The sequence below is a fragment of the Pezoporus flaviventris genome, unplaced genomic scaffold (assembly GCF_033815535.1).
Source record: "Pezoporus flaviventris isolate CSIRO_AGI_PZ_B2104156 unplaced genomic scaffold, CSIRO_AGI_Pfla_v1 ptg000083l, whole genome shotgun sequence".
NCBI classification, from domain to species: Eukaryota; Metazoa; Chordata; class Aves; order Psittaciformes; family Psittacidae; genus Pezoporus; species Pezoporus flaviventris.
Window position 1 is genome coordinate 1,128,082 of NW_026892631.1, and position 18,732 is coordinate 1,146,813.

Here is an 18,732-nt window from a genome sequence, read left to right on the forward strand (position 1 = left end):
AAGTATTTTGAGACAGCGACATTTTCGACCTCTTTTCTGCAAGTAGGTTATTCTTTTCTTATCCAATAACTAACTGATTGCAAAATGCTTACAGCCTCATCTAACAAACCAATTTGATCTTTCGGCTGCATGGCACCCAAAATCATGCAGCGCTCATTAGTCTACTTGTACTTGATAGTGGGAGGCCTCACTACCACCTGGCATTGTGTTTAGCTACTCAAGAAAGGATCTAGAACTCATATCAGGAAATTATGTGGTTAGGTATAGACAATAGAATGTAAATGTTGGATGTACCCTTTAGGCATGAATAATGGGATGCCTAAATGTATAATTATATGTAGCCTAATTAAATGTAGCCTGGTTTATATGATGGAGCCCAAATTTCAGACAACAGACTTTAATTCTGAGTGTAATTTTTGCATACTATGCTAAAAAATGCCTGATTTGGGGGGAGCGTTGATTACTTCAAGCTTTTCAAGACAGTAAGAGATAAGATTTCCTACTTCTTCTGCTGTACAAAATAGGTCAATACATAAAAGCTCTCCCTGCCTTGCCATTGTAAAACCTATTTAATGTGAACAAAGTTTACCATTTTATTTGCAAACATATGCAGACTTTTATATGAAAGTAAGTGAAAAATGTGAGCTGGGGAGTTGAGCTCAGTCAAATTGTTTCATAATACTCTGAGAGGGTAAATCAACTTAGCTGATGACCTTTAGAAGTTGTAATGTCATGTTTGCTTTCTAAATCACATAATGTTGAGTATTGTAAATGTTGCCATATATTAAAGTAAAAGGAATACAGATATGTCTACATTGTCCTGCACTGCAGCAGAGAGATAACAGCCTAAATGAGTTCATTCTAGTACTGGGAACAGCTTAACTGTAGCAAAACATATCAGTGTGCTTTCCTCTGGTTATTACAGTGCAGATGGTAGCATATATAGTCTTCTGGGAATTGCAGTGCTAGAAGGAAACAGATACTTTCACATGACATTCACTAGAAAACTTTCAATGGTATTTAGCTGTGGTAGACATCCTCTCTTATATGTTGCTGGAAAAATGAAGAACATGCCCTCTTAGCAGTTTAGCACTGACACTGTGCTGGAAATGACCACTACTGCTAAACTGCTATCAGGATAATTTGTGTGAGGATTTTGTTACTCATTCTGGACCAGATCAGCTTTGTTACCCCCAGATACTAATTCCAGTGTTTAAGCTAATCAATCAGGCTGATTTTCCATGAAGGGGTCAATAGCAAACAGAAATGGAGTGAAAACATTTTTCTTGTTATGGTTAGCTTTAGTGGTATAGATTTGAGCATAAATAAAGTTGAACCAGGATACTTATATCCAGTTTCTCAGACAACAGAAGCTTCTGTGTTATATTTACTCTTATGCTACATCCATAATGTGCCAGATTTACAGTTTAATTAGATCAAAATAGTTAAGCTAACAAAACAGCTTTGTTTAAATCAGACCTTTAACAAATTATTTTTAACTTCACAACGTTTTGTGCTGCCAATGAGTATGAGCTGAAGGATTTTTACACACAAGGGAAAAAAAGACTTTGGACCAATAAACTTGCATGTTTCCAGACAATGGAATCATTTGAAAAGATTCTATATTACCAAAAAAGTATTTTTTAAATAGGTGTGAGGAAAAATTCTGTATGAATTGTTGTTTAAACCTTGATTAGAAGATTCTGTGTAATGGATTACTGAAAATACATCCATTTTAGTTATAAACTGGCTCTGCAGTCAGTATTTTGAAAAGCTGTTGCCTTCTCTTCAGTAACTGTGCAGCTGAGGAAATTGGAAGGGTAAGAAGGATACATCAGTCTGTTCTTTCCTATCATCTGGTACATGCTGTGTCCTGATCTCCTGATCTGCACAAAGTATTCATTCACTGTATGCCCTTCACCACTCTGCTCACTGCATTTCCTGTGTAGTATATTGATCACATTGTGGACCTTGACAGCTGAACTGGTATGTCACTTAATTCCATTGTCAGTGTACACTATGTGATTAAGAATAGATGGACAGAGTATGTTCTACTATGTGTAAATTATAATGGGATTTTAAGGTGTTATGAATTTCTTTCTGAAAAGAAAAAAGAATAGAAACTATAGGGTGTTTTTCATGCCCACACATTACTTTTATGTATTTTAATTTTCTTCATCCTAAGGATTCATATTAGATTCCTGTTCACTGCAATGACAGAGCACTACTGTTCCTCCAGATTTGAAGAGGGTGTCACGATTAAGTTGTTGAATGGGTTGATGTAAACATCATTCACATTTAAAATAATAATAATAAAATAAGAATGTTGGACACCCCTTTGGGGTATGTCTCCTAGGCAGTAAGTTACCTTGTACTGCTAATAACTAACTGCCTCTTTGAGCATCTGTTTCACTGCAACTTCTGATCAAACATTTTGGTCAAGTGATGATAGCAGGATACACAGTAGTATATCTAATGGTAGAGACGAGTAAGTGGGTTGCAGAGCTGCTTTTTTCTTCTCAGTAGATCAGAGTGGGAGTGCTCAAAATATCAGAAAAAGGTTAAGGATGATCAAGCTATCTGATGGTACATAGCTAACCCAAGTATGTATATGTGTGCTCTGTTCATACTTTAAAGTGTGGAGCTCTCTGAAGTATTTTTATGTCCTTGCCTAGTCTGTACATTTGTTTATTTTTTTCCTAGATAGAATAGATGAAATCAAACGATATTATCATGGCAGGGCATATTCCATTCTCACCTCCACCAATGCAATGTGAAATCAGGTGACATGAAGAGGTGTACTGATAGTATTGTCCCCCTAATTTCATATTTAATTTCATGTTCTGCATTTGAGCAGAGAGGATGATGTCTAGTCAGGAAGGTAAAATCAGTTTAGGTTATCCATTTATGCTAAAGTTGCCTACTGCCTAAATTGCAGGAATTTGATGATTTGTGGTCTGAACTGTTTAAAATCACTATAACTTTATACTCTTCTGGTTACCCAAGGCAACTACACTAATTATTGATGTTCTCGGATGCCCTTTAGTTAATATCATAATTTTATGGTTATCTTGTTAAAGGACCACAGAATGCTAGTGAAAATGCAAACAGAATGCAATAGTTTGATAAAATTCAATAAATGTATGTCAGTGTGAATTCATAAAATGCTGCAGTTCTATGCAGAATTATTAAAATCTGTATATTACTGAAATCACCACTCGAAGACCTTTCCAAAAGTGCCAGAAGCAATATTATATGTGTATTTTTAACCTTTATACAGACAGCAGGAGCACTGTCAACCGAATTTGCATCTCATAGCTGGAACCAGCACCACTGCCTACTGCATAATGAAGTATCAGAATAACAATAAGTTACCTTGACATATGAAAATGTTTTCTTTTCAAACTATATAAAGCAAATAATTTTCTCATTAACAAATCAACAGCTTCTTTAGGATTTGTTACTCAGGATCATTTTGAATTTTGGGCTTTGAGCACATAGATTGATAATATTATGTTTATTTTCAATTACATAAAACATTCCCTATGACAAGGAAAACACACTTTGTATTAGCCGCTTCTTTAATAAAAGAAAGCACCCTAAACTTGCACCGAAAAACACAAAAAAACAATAAAATTCTTCTGTGTTGTTGAACTCAGTTTCAGGTCATGATAAGATACTACATTGATCAAAACTTACAAAGGTAATCTGTAAAAATCTGTGTGGGAGAAACTCTGATTGAGCTAAGCTTATATGGGAAGCCAGGTTTGTAGGAAGTGCAGTAGATGCTGTTAATATACTGAGATAAGACTTAAGATAGTGAAAATACTCTGTGCTAAAAACGTTACCGTCTTTTTCAGTCATAGCAGTTTAGTAAACAGTACTGTACCAAGCAATACCAAAAAAAGAATGCTTACCATTGCTCAATGAACCAAAGATACGTATGAACAAAGAGAAGACTGACAGTGAGTGTAAGGGTTTAATCCAAAGATCATTTAATTTCAACGAATTTTCAATTGACTTTAATGGGATTTGGATTTATTTTCTCTGGAAATGCATACATGTAGAAGGTCACAAGCATGAAACTTCTCTGTAAACACATTTACATATAAGCTATCTGGAATTCTAACACTCTTTGGAAGTTTAAGTCTTTAGTATCACATATGCTTATATACAGTTTTCTGTATGGTAACAGTGAAACCCTCTGCACATACATAGTATGTTAGTATTAATCTGCTAATGTGTGAAATAGTATATTCATATCCAAATGCTTTCAGCTTCTCTGCTTTTTGCTCCTATTCAAATTCTTGAAAGTATGATAAAGGAGATAAAACTTTCAGGTTCCAGTAGCTTTCGAATAAATCTGTATTTATGCTAAAACATCTGTGCTTTCCGGTCAAACAATGTTCGGACTGCTACATACCCCTTATTTTATACTGCCTCTCAGAAGGGAATCATCTTGGGAAGTATTATCCCCAAGACAGAATTGTCTGCATGTTCTGTACAACTGTACAGAGCAGTATAATTCATGATAGAAATATTTTATCACAACTGACAAAATGTATAGGCTGCAAAAGTGTGTTGAAAATCATTTGTAGCTGCTTAAAAAACCTCAAACTTCTAGTCAATTATGGTACAGCATTAGTGAGGACATGATGACAATGAAGGATCATGATGATTTGGATGATAGTACTGTCTGAAAGGATCAGGAATTCCACTGGACTTCAATAAGTATTTTAGACCATATAATTTCAGCAAATAATAATTAGTATTCATTCATTCAAACTAATCTGGTAAATTCAGATTAATGACAATGGGAAATATTTTGCATCCCATAATCATTATATCTGTGATGCCAATTTATATTTTTATCATTTCTAAATAACAATGAAATCCATATCCACGGCTCGGGAGAAGTGCATGAGTATGTGAGAACATGAATTAACTGTACTAATATGTTGATAAACATTTCATCAGTTATAAATAGTGACACTGAAGCTGAATAGGGGACTCTAATCAAAAAGGAGCAAGAAATAGTACTAAATATGTAATATGGATCATACACTGATGCTGAAAGTAAAGTGGCATAAAATGAAAGAACAAAGTTGATACTGTATGCATTGTCTATTTATTCATTTGTTTATGATTGATCTATATAGAACAAATTGTTTCCAAGTAAAAATGCTTATGTACCTCCAAGCAGTGACTCTGATATCTGTACCTTAAGGACAAAGAAAGGTCGCCAATCTCTCCAACTCCTAGTTCTTTGTCAAAAATGGACACGGTTAATGAGGTTTGTTTGGTACAGCACAAATTCTCAGACACAGATAGAGATCCTTTCAATGGAAACAAATTTGTTTGGCTTTACCAGGTTACTTAGCGATTAATAATAGCCTTGAGATGCAGGTCAGAAAGGTCATCCTCCCCGCTTGCCAGCACAATCTAAAATGTGCAGCTAGTCCGGCTCAGCAGGCTTTGAGGCCCCAAAACGCTATGCATAAAGTAAAACAGGCTATTTTCCAACTTCTTTTTTTCATATTAATAAGCAATTTTCAAGAGAAGGGTGGCAAAATGGGGGCCATGCCACTCTTAAGTAATTCATTTATTTTGCAATTTAATCTTATGTTGGAAAAAAATTACACTGCTGCAAAAGCATAGCATGGTGATTTTTAAACGTCAGTGTGCTTCATAAGTAACCTTGTGTGAAATATTGTATTAGCAGCCTTTAACAGTAAACTGCAACAAAAAGTGTGTCCAGAGAGTGAAACAGACCTATAGGTCTTTTCTGATTCTTTTTTTTTAATTCTGATTTTTAATTTTACATCTGAATAAAACATGTTCAACTGCTTAATATTTTACTTATTTTAGTTCATGGAAAAAAATTGAAAGACAGCTTGAAACAAAAATTCTACATTGCAACTTGTATTTAGGGATGTGATTTCATGGGGTTCATCTTTATAAAGCACTTATTGCTCTTTCGCATGTTTTGAGGAACTAATATAGATTTCGGATAATTAAAATATCAAGAATAAGTCTGAATCACAATTTTAAAACCACTTTCAGGAGCAATATGACTTTCCCATGGGATTATTCATATCAGCAAGTTTATCCATGTGCATATTTTGACAGGATTCGACCCTTGTCCTTGAGTGTCTTATTTGGTACTCACTGAAACAACTGACACTACAAATGTGGACCTCTCTAAATAATCTGTTTTGTGGGAATACTGGAATCACCCAAATATGTGAATACTGTATTTTTCTTTGCTTTTTATTTCCTCATAAACACACATGCTTAAAAAAAAAAAAAAACACTAGAATTTACTCACTTAATTAACTTTTAAACAATCTAAATGCTTGACTGAATATGCTTGGTGGCTTTGGCATACAGGTTAATTTGAACTAGCTATTTCATAATAACCAAAATAACAGATGTTAATCAAACTAACCTTTTTTAACTGGGTCAAAAAAATTCCATAACACCTGCACTATGCACAGTAGCATGGAATTTTGTTTCCTACAGAACATTCATTCACTCAACTCTGCATAATTAATGGCAAGCCTGGCTCTATGAAAAAAAACATTGAGGAGGAAATCTACAGCCATTTGCTGTGAAAGTTTTTCTCCAAACATTCAGTTAACATTGTGAGTTTTCATGTTCTTTGTGAGCTGGTATTCAGTACAGTTCCTTCTTTCTTTTACAGTGATATAATTTTCTATGACTGAATATTTCTGAATACACAGACCTATCCCTTTAGATAACACTATGTGTTTGCAAGCCTCTGTCATGCAGTGGCTCATGAGGAATTTACATTCATGTTTCTAGTGGTGGCCTGTACTGTTGCTGTCACATCTGTGTAAGAAGCCTAATGCCATGGAAACTCCTCTAAAGGACATTGCACATGTAAAAGGTTTACATCGAGTTCTGTATGCCTACACTCTCAGCATTGCAGATGGCTCGAGGATCTAGGAGTGTATGTCAACTCTTATCCTGTGTTTACTGTCCTCTCTCATTCTATAAGATCTTCTCTCTCTGCAGATCAGAAGGAGGCATTGCAAGGTATTAGCTGAAACATAAGTGAACAACTTTTATTTTGAAACCATTTGAAGGAAAATCACTAAATTATAATAATTTGTGCTTAGAGAAGTTCAAACTGAGATGATGCTGAAAGATAAAAAAAGGACATAAATGAATGCTGTTTTATCAAGCTATAAAAATACATACATTAGCATATTCTTCGAAAGAGTAAGCAATATGAACTAAATATACTGTTCATAGTTTTTATCATTTTAATCCTGTTTCTTCGCAGTTATATCCATGTAGAATCCTGCTGTTGTGCAACTGAATGAACTGTAATTTTACATTCCAGTAGTGTTAGTATACTGTTAATACATAATAACAGAATACTGTGATGCTATAAAAGTGTTGAAGTAAAATAAAACATGAGCACAGCTTTTATTGTTGTAGTATAATTAGCAGACATATTTTATTACAGGGGTGAACTGCAAAAGTACACAGAAATGATGGAAAATGAAGAGAAAAGGAAAGACCTGGAAAAGAAAGGAAAGAAAAAGAAATACCAAGCCCGAAAGATGCATTACCTCCTTAGCACCAAGCAGGTTGGTGTACCTGTCCCTGACAGCTCATGCAAACCACTTGGGCCCCCAGCCTGACAGAGATAAACTAGCAGGCTGAATGGGACATGACTTGTTGAAAAGATAACACAAAGACACTACTTCGAGTTCAATTTAGTGCTTTTCTATAGGCCAGAGCAGGTACCATGACTATTCTGTGACAGTAGCTTCATAGAGGCAGCATCAGCACTGGTGGCAGAAAGAGTCCAAGTCAGCAGTTTGATCTGCCACTGTGATAACACAACATGAAGGGCATAACCTCGCTTTAAAAACTCATTTTGACTGGCTTATTGTTGTGTTGTTGCACTTGTCAAGAGCTAACAAGTTATTAAGCTGTGAAGGGATTTAATTTTTTTCCTTTTTTTTTCTTTTAATTGAGCAAATGCTGGGATTGGTGCTGTGTTCTGCTCGGGTTTAGGATAGATTGGAAGTGCAGGTTTTCAACTGAAGCTTTTCCTAGGGCTGCCTGAATCAGCTTATTTAGCATGATTGTTTTCATATAGAAATGCCTCATAAATTTCAAGTATTTCTGCATTAATTTGCTTTGTATTGATAAAAGTGGTATATTTTTCTAAGCTTTCTTCCATAGGCTGCTTTACAGACAGTTAAATATGGTAGTAGATATATCTTAGACAAAATGGATATGGCTGGTAAAGCTTGTGAGTTTGCTTTATTTAGTCCCCTTTTGTGAACTTATAAAAGATTTTGTGTCCGTAAGTGTTCAGTGACTGGTTGTTCTTCAGATGAATTTATATGCAATCAGGGAATGCTGGTATGATCTAAGTGTCTGCTTTTCATAGGTTGTTAATTGAAATCTCTGTGTAAGAACTGTTAATTCTAAACAACGCAGGAAAAATACCATGACACTTAGTGACAAAAAACTTAATCTTTCTGTCTGAGAATCAATTGTGATCTATCCAATAAATAAAAATATAGTATAATTAACTGGATATCAGTTATGAAAACTCATTTTATAAATCAAATTTAAGTTATTTTATTAGAAAAAGAAAACATAGTAAAATATTATTAGAGTATAGCATGACAAGTTTTCTGAGTGGCTTTTAGATAGGGGAGCTAGTTAATAACTGAAAATAGTTCATAATAATTTATTTGTCCAAATACAGATCTAGAATACTAAGAATAATCTGTGCAGTGTTTTCATAGCGTTATTACTGCAATTCCCTCCCCTTCCTGCCGTGCATAACAAGGTGCAGATGGAGCTGAGCCACCTTATGTATCAAGGCTGCAGTTGTTCAGGCAGGTTATATGAGCAGCATTGCAAAATACATATTTGCAATAATTGTTTCAAATGTATGCGATTGATAGTTTTGAATCTTTTTGTTTTTCCACAAGCAAAAAGAGTGAGAAAAGGGTGTTTACTTGTTGACAGAAAAGAATTAAGGAGTTGTTGCTTCTCAGTTCTAGTCAAGAAGGACATGTCAAGTCCCATTCTCCACTCCCTATAAGCTGAAGCCAGGAAACCCATCTCAGAAGTGTTACAATTTAAACAGGGAGATTATCAAACATCACAGTATTGCAGAATGTAGCAGATGATACAGTGATCCTTTCTGGCCTTACAGTCTGTGAATCCTTTATTGACTACAGAATTTGCTCTTCTTATTCCACAGGTAATATAGGTATTCATCATATTACATATATGTGTGTGTGTGTGTGTGTGTGTGTGTATAGATTGTGCCCATTCCTGATTGCTAGCATTGTTTTACATGTCAAAAAGTAAAAACCAAGAGTGCTAGTGTCATGAATGTATGTCTAGTACGTATGTAATAACATGGACTATGATGAAGTCAATGTGTTTTGTCTTTTTCATTAATTAACTTGCTATTCAAGCATTTAGTTACTGCATAAACTGTTACCTTTATAAAGAAAAAAATGAGGAAGAAATGGGTATCAAACTCTAAATTAGTATGCATTAGTTGTTGTTACTGGTAGCAGGTATATACACATAGTCATACATAGCCAGATGTGAGCTTGCTTTGATTACTTTCCAAGCCAATCTGCAGCTATAACGTGGGGCTCAACACAAACCAATCGGCCCTGTTGAGAGCTATGGTATATTAGCTCAAGAACAGACAGCTTACACAGCTCCTGATCAGCTCGAAATAGGGGCAGAATAAGTGTGCATATGCTTTAAACTCAGGAGGAAGGAGTTTGATCTGCCTACAAGGTATTATATAGGCACACCTACATTTGTTTTGCCTGCAGTCTCCCACATTTTTGAAGGGGAGGTGTGTGTATATTGAGTACCATTGCTATGAGACTGACATTCAGGGAAATCACAGAATCATAGAATCATAGAGTGGTTTGGGTTGGAAAGCACCTTAATATCATCTCATTCCAACCCCCCTGCCATGGGCAAGGGCAGGGATGCCTCACACTAGAGCATGCTGCCCAAGGCTCTGTCCAGCCTGGCCTTGAACACTGCCAGGGATGGAGTATTTACCACTTCTTTGGGCAACCTGTTCCAGTACCTCACCACCCTTACAGTAAAGAACTTCCTTCTTATATCTGACCTGATCTAAAATCATTTCATTCAGATTTTAATTTTTAGCAAAGAATTTTAAGGAAAAGAAAGTTAAAACAAGGTATTCATATAATCAATGATTACTAATAGTAGTAATTCTAATTGACAGTTACTAATGATATTAATAATATAATTACCAATTGTCTTTCTGTGAAAGAACAATGTTATGCATCCTGCCAACTTGAAAACACAATTTTTTGCTTTACTAAAAGCACACTTTTTTTTTCCAGTAGTACCAGTTGTACCCATGCAACACAAATACAACCCAATTTGTAGGCATAAAAGTGGGCTTAAAAAAAAAGAAGGTTTTTTTTTTAATTTAAATTAATTTAGTTGCCAAATAATGTCTGGAGAAATAAAGCCTGAGCTCTAAAACATCATGGTTATGAAATACTGAGCTTTTAACCAACTTGCTATATAGGCCAGTAGTGTCAAAACCAACTCCAGTAGCATCTTACACACATGAGATTCTTTTGTTTGATTCCTATAATTATGAAAAAACAAAACCCAAACCCAACAGTCAAGTCTGTGCTCTTCTTATCAGGTGGTGAATTATGTTGTCCTTTCATTCACTGGTTGCTTGTTGCAAGAAATTCCAGTGTAAAATACAGCAGGAATAGATCTGGAGGTGGCAACTGCCCAGCTAAATCCCATTTTCAAACTAAGATTCTCTCTATTTCAGATTCGAAAATGTATGTATATAAAGCAATATTTCCCTTGTCTGTTTTTACCTTAACAGCTTGATAAATTCCAGCTTCATGATGGACATGATAAAAATTGCAGTACAAATTTAACAAGCCTTTGTCTTTGTAAAGAATATTTCTTCTCATTCCTTATCGGTTATCACATGGTAGAAATAATAGTGGTGTGGTTTTTTTGGTGAGTTTTACCTGGTTGATCATGAACTGCATTGCAATTTCTTATTGCAGCACGAAACATATAAAGTTTTTCTTATTAGTCCATACTAACAATATGCTATTGCTACTACAGTGGTAATGATCCCTTTTTTAGTTGTCATTAACAAATGAGCTACTTATTAAACGTGGTTTTGTATTATAAACATGTTTACTTATGTAGATTATTCTTCTATGTCCCTGTACATCCCCTTTAAATAATTAAATAGGTTCTTACTTCTGCTCTTTGTCATATTCTCAAGGCTGACATTTGTAGGAAGGGCCATCCTTTGCAAAGTGCTAACAAATGGCCTTTAAAGTCAATGGAACATAGAATTGCTGAATAAATTGGTGGCACTTGGTGGAAGTTGGTATGAAAAGCTCACATCTGGTGGATCATGTGTTTGCATGATTCTTGTCATTGATATTTCCAACCTTCAAAAAACCATAACAGATGTAAACATCTAAGACAGTGAAAAGTTCTAATTTCAACAATGAGAACTGAATTTTTCAGTTCTTTCTCTGTGTAACACCCATACTCCATAAGCAATTCTACTTTAGGGTAATAGGAGTCATTTACCAGACTTATGTGGACTCTTGATTAGGGCTCTTGAGGATAAAGGTAGCAAAAACATGCCCCAAGATTACTTTTTAGCTTTTGTTTCTCAAATCAGTTTTGTTTTGATTTTCTTTCGTTATTGTCAAACTCAAAATTATAACACCTGAGTCAGTTGTATCAGTCTGTCAGTTCATAGAGTTAAATATTTAAAATTCAAATTCTATTCAATGCTGGGGTATTTTTTAATTACATTTTTCCTATCAACAGAAATGGCAATTTGTAAGAATTACACTGATTGTGTATGTCCCCTTTGTATGCTACTGGAAATCAGGAGTTAATTCTGTTGAATTCAGGTGTAAATGTTCTAAGTGAGGAATTAAAAAAAAACCACAAAATCCTTCCTGGAGCAGGTTAATGAATATTCAGAAACCACAACTGATTTATATGCTTCTAACCTAATGTGCTGTCCTGTAAGAACTTGAAAACAATTGGTCTGAAATGACACTGTTTGACACCCACTCTGTGTGCGGACACCTGGCAGTTTTATTCTTATAAAGGTGAGGACTCAGTGGATAAAGCTCTGGCCTTTGATCTTCAGATCCACAGTTTAAGAGACAAGGCTGCAAGTTTGGTCATTTGAGCTCAGTCCCAAGTGAACAGTCCACATCACAAAATGATTATACGTAATTTGTTACTGCTGGCAGTGTCTGTTCAGGAAAGACCAAGGACTGAGCTAGCATGAAGAATGAATTAGCTGTTACCTTTTACATTTTATTTCCTCCCTCTTTACTGTTGTAATTTTGTTATCCTGTCTCAAAAAACATTCCAGGGATGAAATTATCGTTCATTATGACTACTGATACTTCCTGAAGATGAACTAAAATGGTTAATTTTTGATTGTTTTTTAATGTAGGTTTCCCAATCACTGCACGTCCCCACCTATCCATGGGTGTTTAATATACACTCATCACTTCTCTGCCAAGAAGTCTGATATTTCTGAGGTCTTTCCAAAGCTTGTACCATAAAAAAATCCCATTTAAATTAAAGAGGAGAGAATGAGCTTTCCTAGCTCTAAGGCAGGCTTGCAGCTACATTTAAATAGCATTAGTATATAAAGCACTTCATGCCACAGTGTTCTGTTTTTATAAAACATGATTTCCAAAGGATTCTCAATTTACATTAAATCCTTGTTACAGTACTCGTGACATGTATGTTTGATCAGCTAGCCTTCTTCATGTATTCACTTCCAGCTTGGAAGCCAGATGTATCAGTCCGTTCACAGGTATTCACTGCGGGAAAATCGTTCAACTCTTGTGCCTCATGGGGCACTGTACACACCATCTCAGTTCACTTGAAAGGAATCTGAGTTCATGTTGCTTAATGTTTCTGTCATAAAGAAGGACAAAGTAAGGTAAGCTGCAAGCAGCCAGTAACTGTTTGTGATTCTGGAAGACATTATACCTGAACAAAGAAAAATGTTTCTGCTTAGAACTAATATTCCACTAGGTCTGAATTCCAAAAATGAACTTTAAGCGATTTGCCCGCACAATCAAGAATTGTCATTTCTCTTGGAATTTGGGTCTAGTTCTTGCCCTTCAGGATTATGCATCCTGGGAACAATCATGACTGTAATTCTGCTGTTAATCACAGTATCATGTTGGTGTAAAAAGAAGTAAAGTGCTGGAAGCCACCATATACCTGGTGTGCATTCTGACAAAACCATTAAGGCAAAGCGTACAACTTCTGTTTTGATCATATCCTTTTCAATCAGCCTTTCTTTCTCTCTAAGAAGGGTGGTTGTCTCCCTAGAGAGGGCAAGTACAATTAAAGCCAAAACTACGGTGGCAAACATGGTGAACTTCATGCCCAGAAAGGGGTAACTCTGTAGATTAGGGAGTAATGGGAAAAGGCTGGGGAAGTGCTATTTGCTGATACCATAATCTGCCTCCTATAAGAAATAGATGGCTATGCACAATTTCAGATGTATTTCTTCCTGGTGTCAGTGAGCAGCTCTTCTTTCCCATTCACTCTTGCCCTAAGTCTCATTCTAGCTCAAGTAGTGAATGAGAGTGCTTCCAACAGAAATCAGTAATTTCTTTCTTTGTCATACTTCACAGAAAACAAGATACTTGCATCCTATTTTTAAATGTAGTGAGTGAATGAACTTAAAAAATGAATAATTTTCAGCATGTTCTGTGACAGTATTGCAAACTATTTTTCCTAAAGGCTGCTTATTATAAAATCATTTCAGTTCATTTGATAACTGGGTAACTGTGCAAAGAAATGAGAGTTTACACTGAAAAAATCACCTGTCGTTAGAAAGAGCTTAACAGCGATAGGATGTAAAGTTTGAGTGCTGTTTTGTGATTGATCCTATGCAAGCTCTGGTTTCAAAGACATATCCATGTAGACATGGAAATATTTCTCAGAGCTGCTTCTAAATAGCTTGTTGCTAGTCATGTCACTCATACTAAGCATATGTTATTATAGCACAGTGGCATCTCTGCATCTACCATGTATTGAGCATTCAGCTCAATCTAGCATTAGTCATTTAAAAATCCTCTAGCTAAAAGGTTCCTGTACTTAAACTGTCCTTTTCAGCACTTGAATTGCATAATCTCTATTTGTGTGGATTTTTTTCTAGACAACAAACTTCTTGCTCAACTCCTGTGGGCAGGATTAATGGCAGAGTTTAAAGGACAAGCTGTGTGATCTATCAAAAGTGTACATGCTGAGATCTTAGAAAAACATGACCACATATTGTGTATTACTGTCAATTGGGGTGGCAAAAGGGCTGGATTGCTGCAGAGTCAGAAAACTGGTAAGACTGAGTTTCATATTGAATGCTGGCTTTGTGTATGATGTGACACACACATACAAGAAAGAATCTATATTGCAAGGAAATTACAATGTAGTGCAAATATCAGCTAAATAGCTCACACACAGAGCCACATTCGCGCACATTTGCACAGAGTGGAACTCCACTGGCATTCCTGAAATTGTTACTGGTATAAATGGGGTTGATGTGTAGTAGTCTATCTGGTGTTTTTGTAAGTGTAATGTGATGTAGGGTCTTTCTCGGGTGATTTTGAAACTATTATATCAGAAGTACATGCTAAATAAGAAATAAGTGCTTATGAAGAGAGAGGTTAGGAACAGCTTGGGAGAAGTCATGAAGATAAAACACAATATTTCTCAACAGCAGACCTTCCTGTTGATTAAGAAGTGGTGCTGATGGTATCCTTGCTTTAATGAGACTTCAAGATGAGTGATGTACACACCAGTTCTTTTGTTTTTCAGCTCTTAGGCAAGTGAAGAGTATGATGGTAAAGTTCTCTCATTAACTTGCACAGTTTATTCAATATTCAATGTCTTTGTTCGGTATCTAATAGGTACTGTTAATTTGGGAATTGTGTCTGTCCTGCAGTGGACATGATAAAACCAGTATATCTTCCTCCATCTATTGTTTTCTTTGCTTCCAGTTTTTCTTTTTCAACAATCTTTCCATAGCATCTTAATCTTTTTTTTCTTAGTACATCACTGTTTTCTACTCATTTCTGACTACCTGTACAAATCTGACTAACATGGTTCTGCTCCCTGTTCTTCATTCTTTCCTGTATACAATACTATGACCGTTCATTAAACATTCACCTCATTGTATATTGGTCTCATTGAAGACTGCTTTGTTAAATACACAGCCACTTTTTGACTATTTAGTCATTGTCTAATTCGATAGGTTTACTACAGCAAATTGTTTAATAAATCTGTCAGAACATATGTCTGTGAGAGAAGATTCACAGGTAAGCACAATGCAACACATGTAAGAAACAATAAAAAGCAATGAAATATTACATTGCTTAGGTGCACCTATATATTTTTGAAGAAGTGAATGAATTCTCTAATTAGCAATTATTTAATTTAAAAAGGTATTTTCTATATGATTTCCATTGCTATCTCTTAAGAAGGGCTTCTCCTGTCTTCTGATATATTGTAGGTAACTTCTGGTGTACTAAATAGTATAATTACAAAAATTTTTCTCAATCCAGTGAGGAGTGAATTTTGAGTTGCCTTTTTTTTAGAAAGCTAATCTTTTCCATTATGAAAACAACAGTAGATGGGAGTTTTAATTTTAAATATGTAAATGATATCACACATTTAAAGGCTCTAAAAACTTCTGACAAGCACAAGTAAGTTTAGCCTCAAAATAATCCTGTGAAATAAGGAAATTCTGTGTATTCATACGTGGTTATTGATACATGGAAGAACACCATCACCTTCAGAGATTATTCTTCATACTAAGATCTTTTATTCCCATTTATACAGGGTGGTTGTAGAAACAGGTTGGTTTTCTGAGATTCGTAGAATTTGTATATAATCCTATAAGCAATCCCAGCACTTGAAGGAAAAATGGTAACAGTAATGGAATTTCTCATTCCTATTTTTAAGATAAATTCATTCAGCAAGTTGAACTGTATTTTTGTGCTTGTTTCAAAATCACTTAGAAGTCAAATGAGAAGTCAGCAAAAGAACTTGGAGTGGTTTATGTCTGTTTTGTGTCTTCATCATCATATTGTTTCCCATGTCATCACTCCCTCATTCAAGTTATTATCCCTGATCTAGTCAAGTCATCAAGAGCCTGCATAAGAATTAGATTTGACAGAGTAAGCCTTAGTCAGAGAGAGAATCAATGAAAAGTGGATACATTTGGGAGGTGCCTCTGCATATGCTGGGCTGCTGTGTTTTGGGTGTTGTGCCACAGCAATCCATGCATTAAACCAAGAGTTTGTTTCTCTTTTGTCTCTTTGCCAAAATACAAAAGCAGTTGCTACCTGTTTGGAGACTCAATTACAGTTTGGTTTCCTGCAATGAACTTAGTGGTGTGCAGGCTTAGAGGTTGATTTTATGGTCTGTGGCCAGGGTACTGGACTGCAGTGTTTCCTTAACAACTCATTGTATAGTCCATAAAATTGCAGCTGGGTTTACTTATAAAAGTGCATTTAAAATGTGATTACACTATTATTTTGATATCAAGCAAACATTTCATAGATGAAAAGGACTGAACCAAGCTTTACAATCTGAAGGCAAAATAACAATAATTAATGCTCCTATTACTTTGTTGAAACAGAATATATATTAAGCAGGAGACAGGTAATTAATCCCACTTGAAAGAACATGCACTACTCATCACTCATTTATGAATTCCTCATTCTCTGCGTAAAAGCAATATCTCAAACAAAGCTAAAATATCTTAGGTACAATGATAGGCTAGGCCATCCAATTCTTTTTTAGATGAAATTCCTGAGAGTATATTTTTATAAGGATTATAGGATCAGGCCTAAGCTCAGTGAGAACTGAACCTACATTTATAAAGCTCAGTGACATTTTCCCTCTTGTCAGCCATGGTAAGGAAATTTTACCTCAAACAGGAATGTTAAACCACATTGCTGCATTTCCCCAATATTTGAATAAAGTTTACACTATTTTTCTTAATTTTTAATATAAAAATATATTTATATTGGTTTAAAAATCACAGATTATTCCTAGTAGAATATATTGTTATGTGGTTTAAACATTTTGGTCTTTCAAATTTGAGTTCAGGGACATAGTTTTATTATAGTTGTTGCTAGAACAGTATTTGCAGAATTTTTATAGATGGCTCTTTCCCCAGTAAATTTCATGTTAAAGGTATTATCCTTTTATTTTCACTACAAATGGAATAGTCTGAGAGCCTGTAGTAAACTAGGTATTTAGAAGTTTTAAATTCCTTTTCTTTTACAGACATGATTGCAGCATCACATAAACAGGTGTTTTGTTTTTTTTTCTTATGAGTCATTAATGTTTTAAGGTATTTCTTTTACCTCCTAGAGAAACTATGTCTGAGGATTAACAAGATTGTTCACTGGAATTCATGTGGAAGCATAACAGCAGAGGCTGAGAAATGATCATGTTTCCTTTTAGCTCTCAGCAAGAGTAATTGAATGTTGAATATCTTACTAAACACTGGACTGTGACAGTGTGTTAACACTCTGACTATCTCCTAAGAGCAGGGCAATTATTTGCTGAGTGGGATTTTTATAAATCCCCTGGCAGTAGTATGTCCTGATAATTATGATGAAGTGCACTGGTCAGTGTTGATTCAGCAATCCCATCTCTAGCAAATATTTCATTCACAGCTCTCCTTCATGCTTTTACTTTTATGGCTTTTAAAGATCTCTTACCTATCCTCTCAGCTTGCTTAGTTTTTTTTGCAAATTACACTGGGGCAAAAAAGGATTTTCTAGTTAAGTAGCTATTTTGCTCAAGTATTTTCCTTCTCATTTAACTCCTCATTGAAAGACCAGAGTGAGAAAGGAGGACTTTATTTAGGTTCTTACTCTGAGAATCACTTGCGAAAGGCTTCCTCCCTCAAAGCTATGTTTTCAAAATTAAACGACTATTGAATGAAACATTTATAGTAATGATACATGTTGATTATTTCAGTCTTTTAAAGTTGATATGGAAAAGTAATTAAAATAGAGCATGCCTTTATTATTGTTTAGATAAAGATATTTTAAAGATATAAGGATACACTTTGCATTGACATAATGCTTGTGTTTTATCTTCAGCAAGTTCTAATTTTGCATGTGTGTAATTATTTGCAGTGCAGTAGCTACACTGTATCTATTAGGGGCTATTTTGTTTGTAATTTATGTAGACTTTAAAAGCTTAGTCAAGAAGTGAGAAAGAAGAATAAGAAATAATACCTTCATTGCAGCATCTAAAACTGTTCACGTTTTATTATACTACTTGGGGTCACTGACCTTTCCTGAAGAACTTAACCACCATAAACAACACAGCCTTTTCTTTCACTTTTTACCTCCACCTTTTTCTTTCCTTCCTTCTTTCCCTTGTTTCAATTTCTTTGCTGCTGCATTCCTTCTTAGTTTAGCTTTCAAGGCAAACTCCTTAATAATTTCTTTGTGGTATTCTGGTAAAAACAGTTAAGTCTTTATCTCCGCATAGAGATAACAAATAGAAAAGACAAAAATGGATACTCTGCAGTGTAGAGTAAATATAGGATTAGAGATAGAAGCAATAGAGAATATAAAAATCAAATCTTTTCTT

The 18,732-nt window shown here is 35.0% G+C and overlaps 1 protein-coding gene across 5 annotated transcripts in view; it reads left to right on the forward strand.

Annotated features, from left to right (window-relative positions):
* Positions 1 to 18,732, forward strand: part of SPATA17 (spermatogenesis associated 17) — an 80,977-nt gene that overhangs the window by 26,215 nt on the left and 36,030 nt on the right. For all 5 annotated transcript variants that reach the window (XM_061475571.1, XM_061475568.1, XM_061475573.1 and 2 more), the window contains one exon: positions 7,496 to 7,619. In XM_061475571.1, coding sequence (XP_061331555.1) covers positions 7,496 to 7,619 — 124 coding nt within the window. The remainder of the gene's footprint in view (positions 1 to 7,495; positions 7,620 to 18,732) is intronic.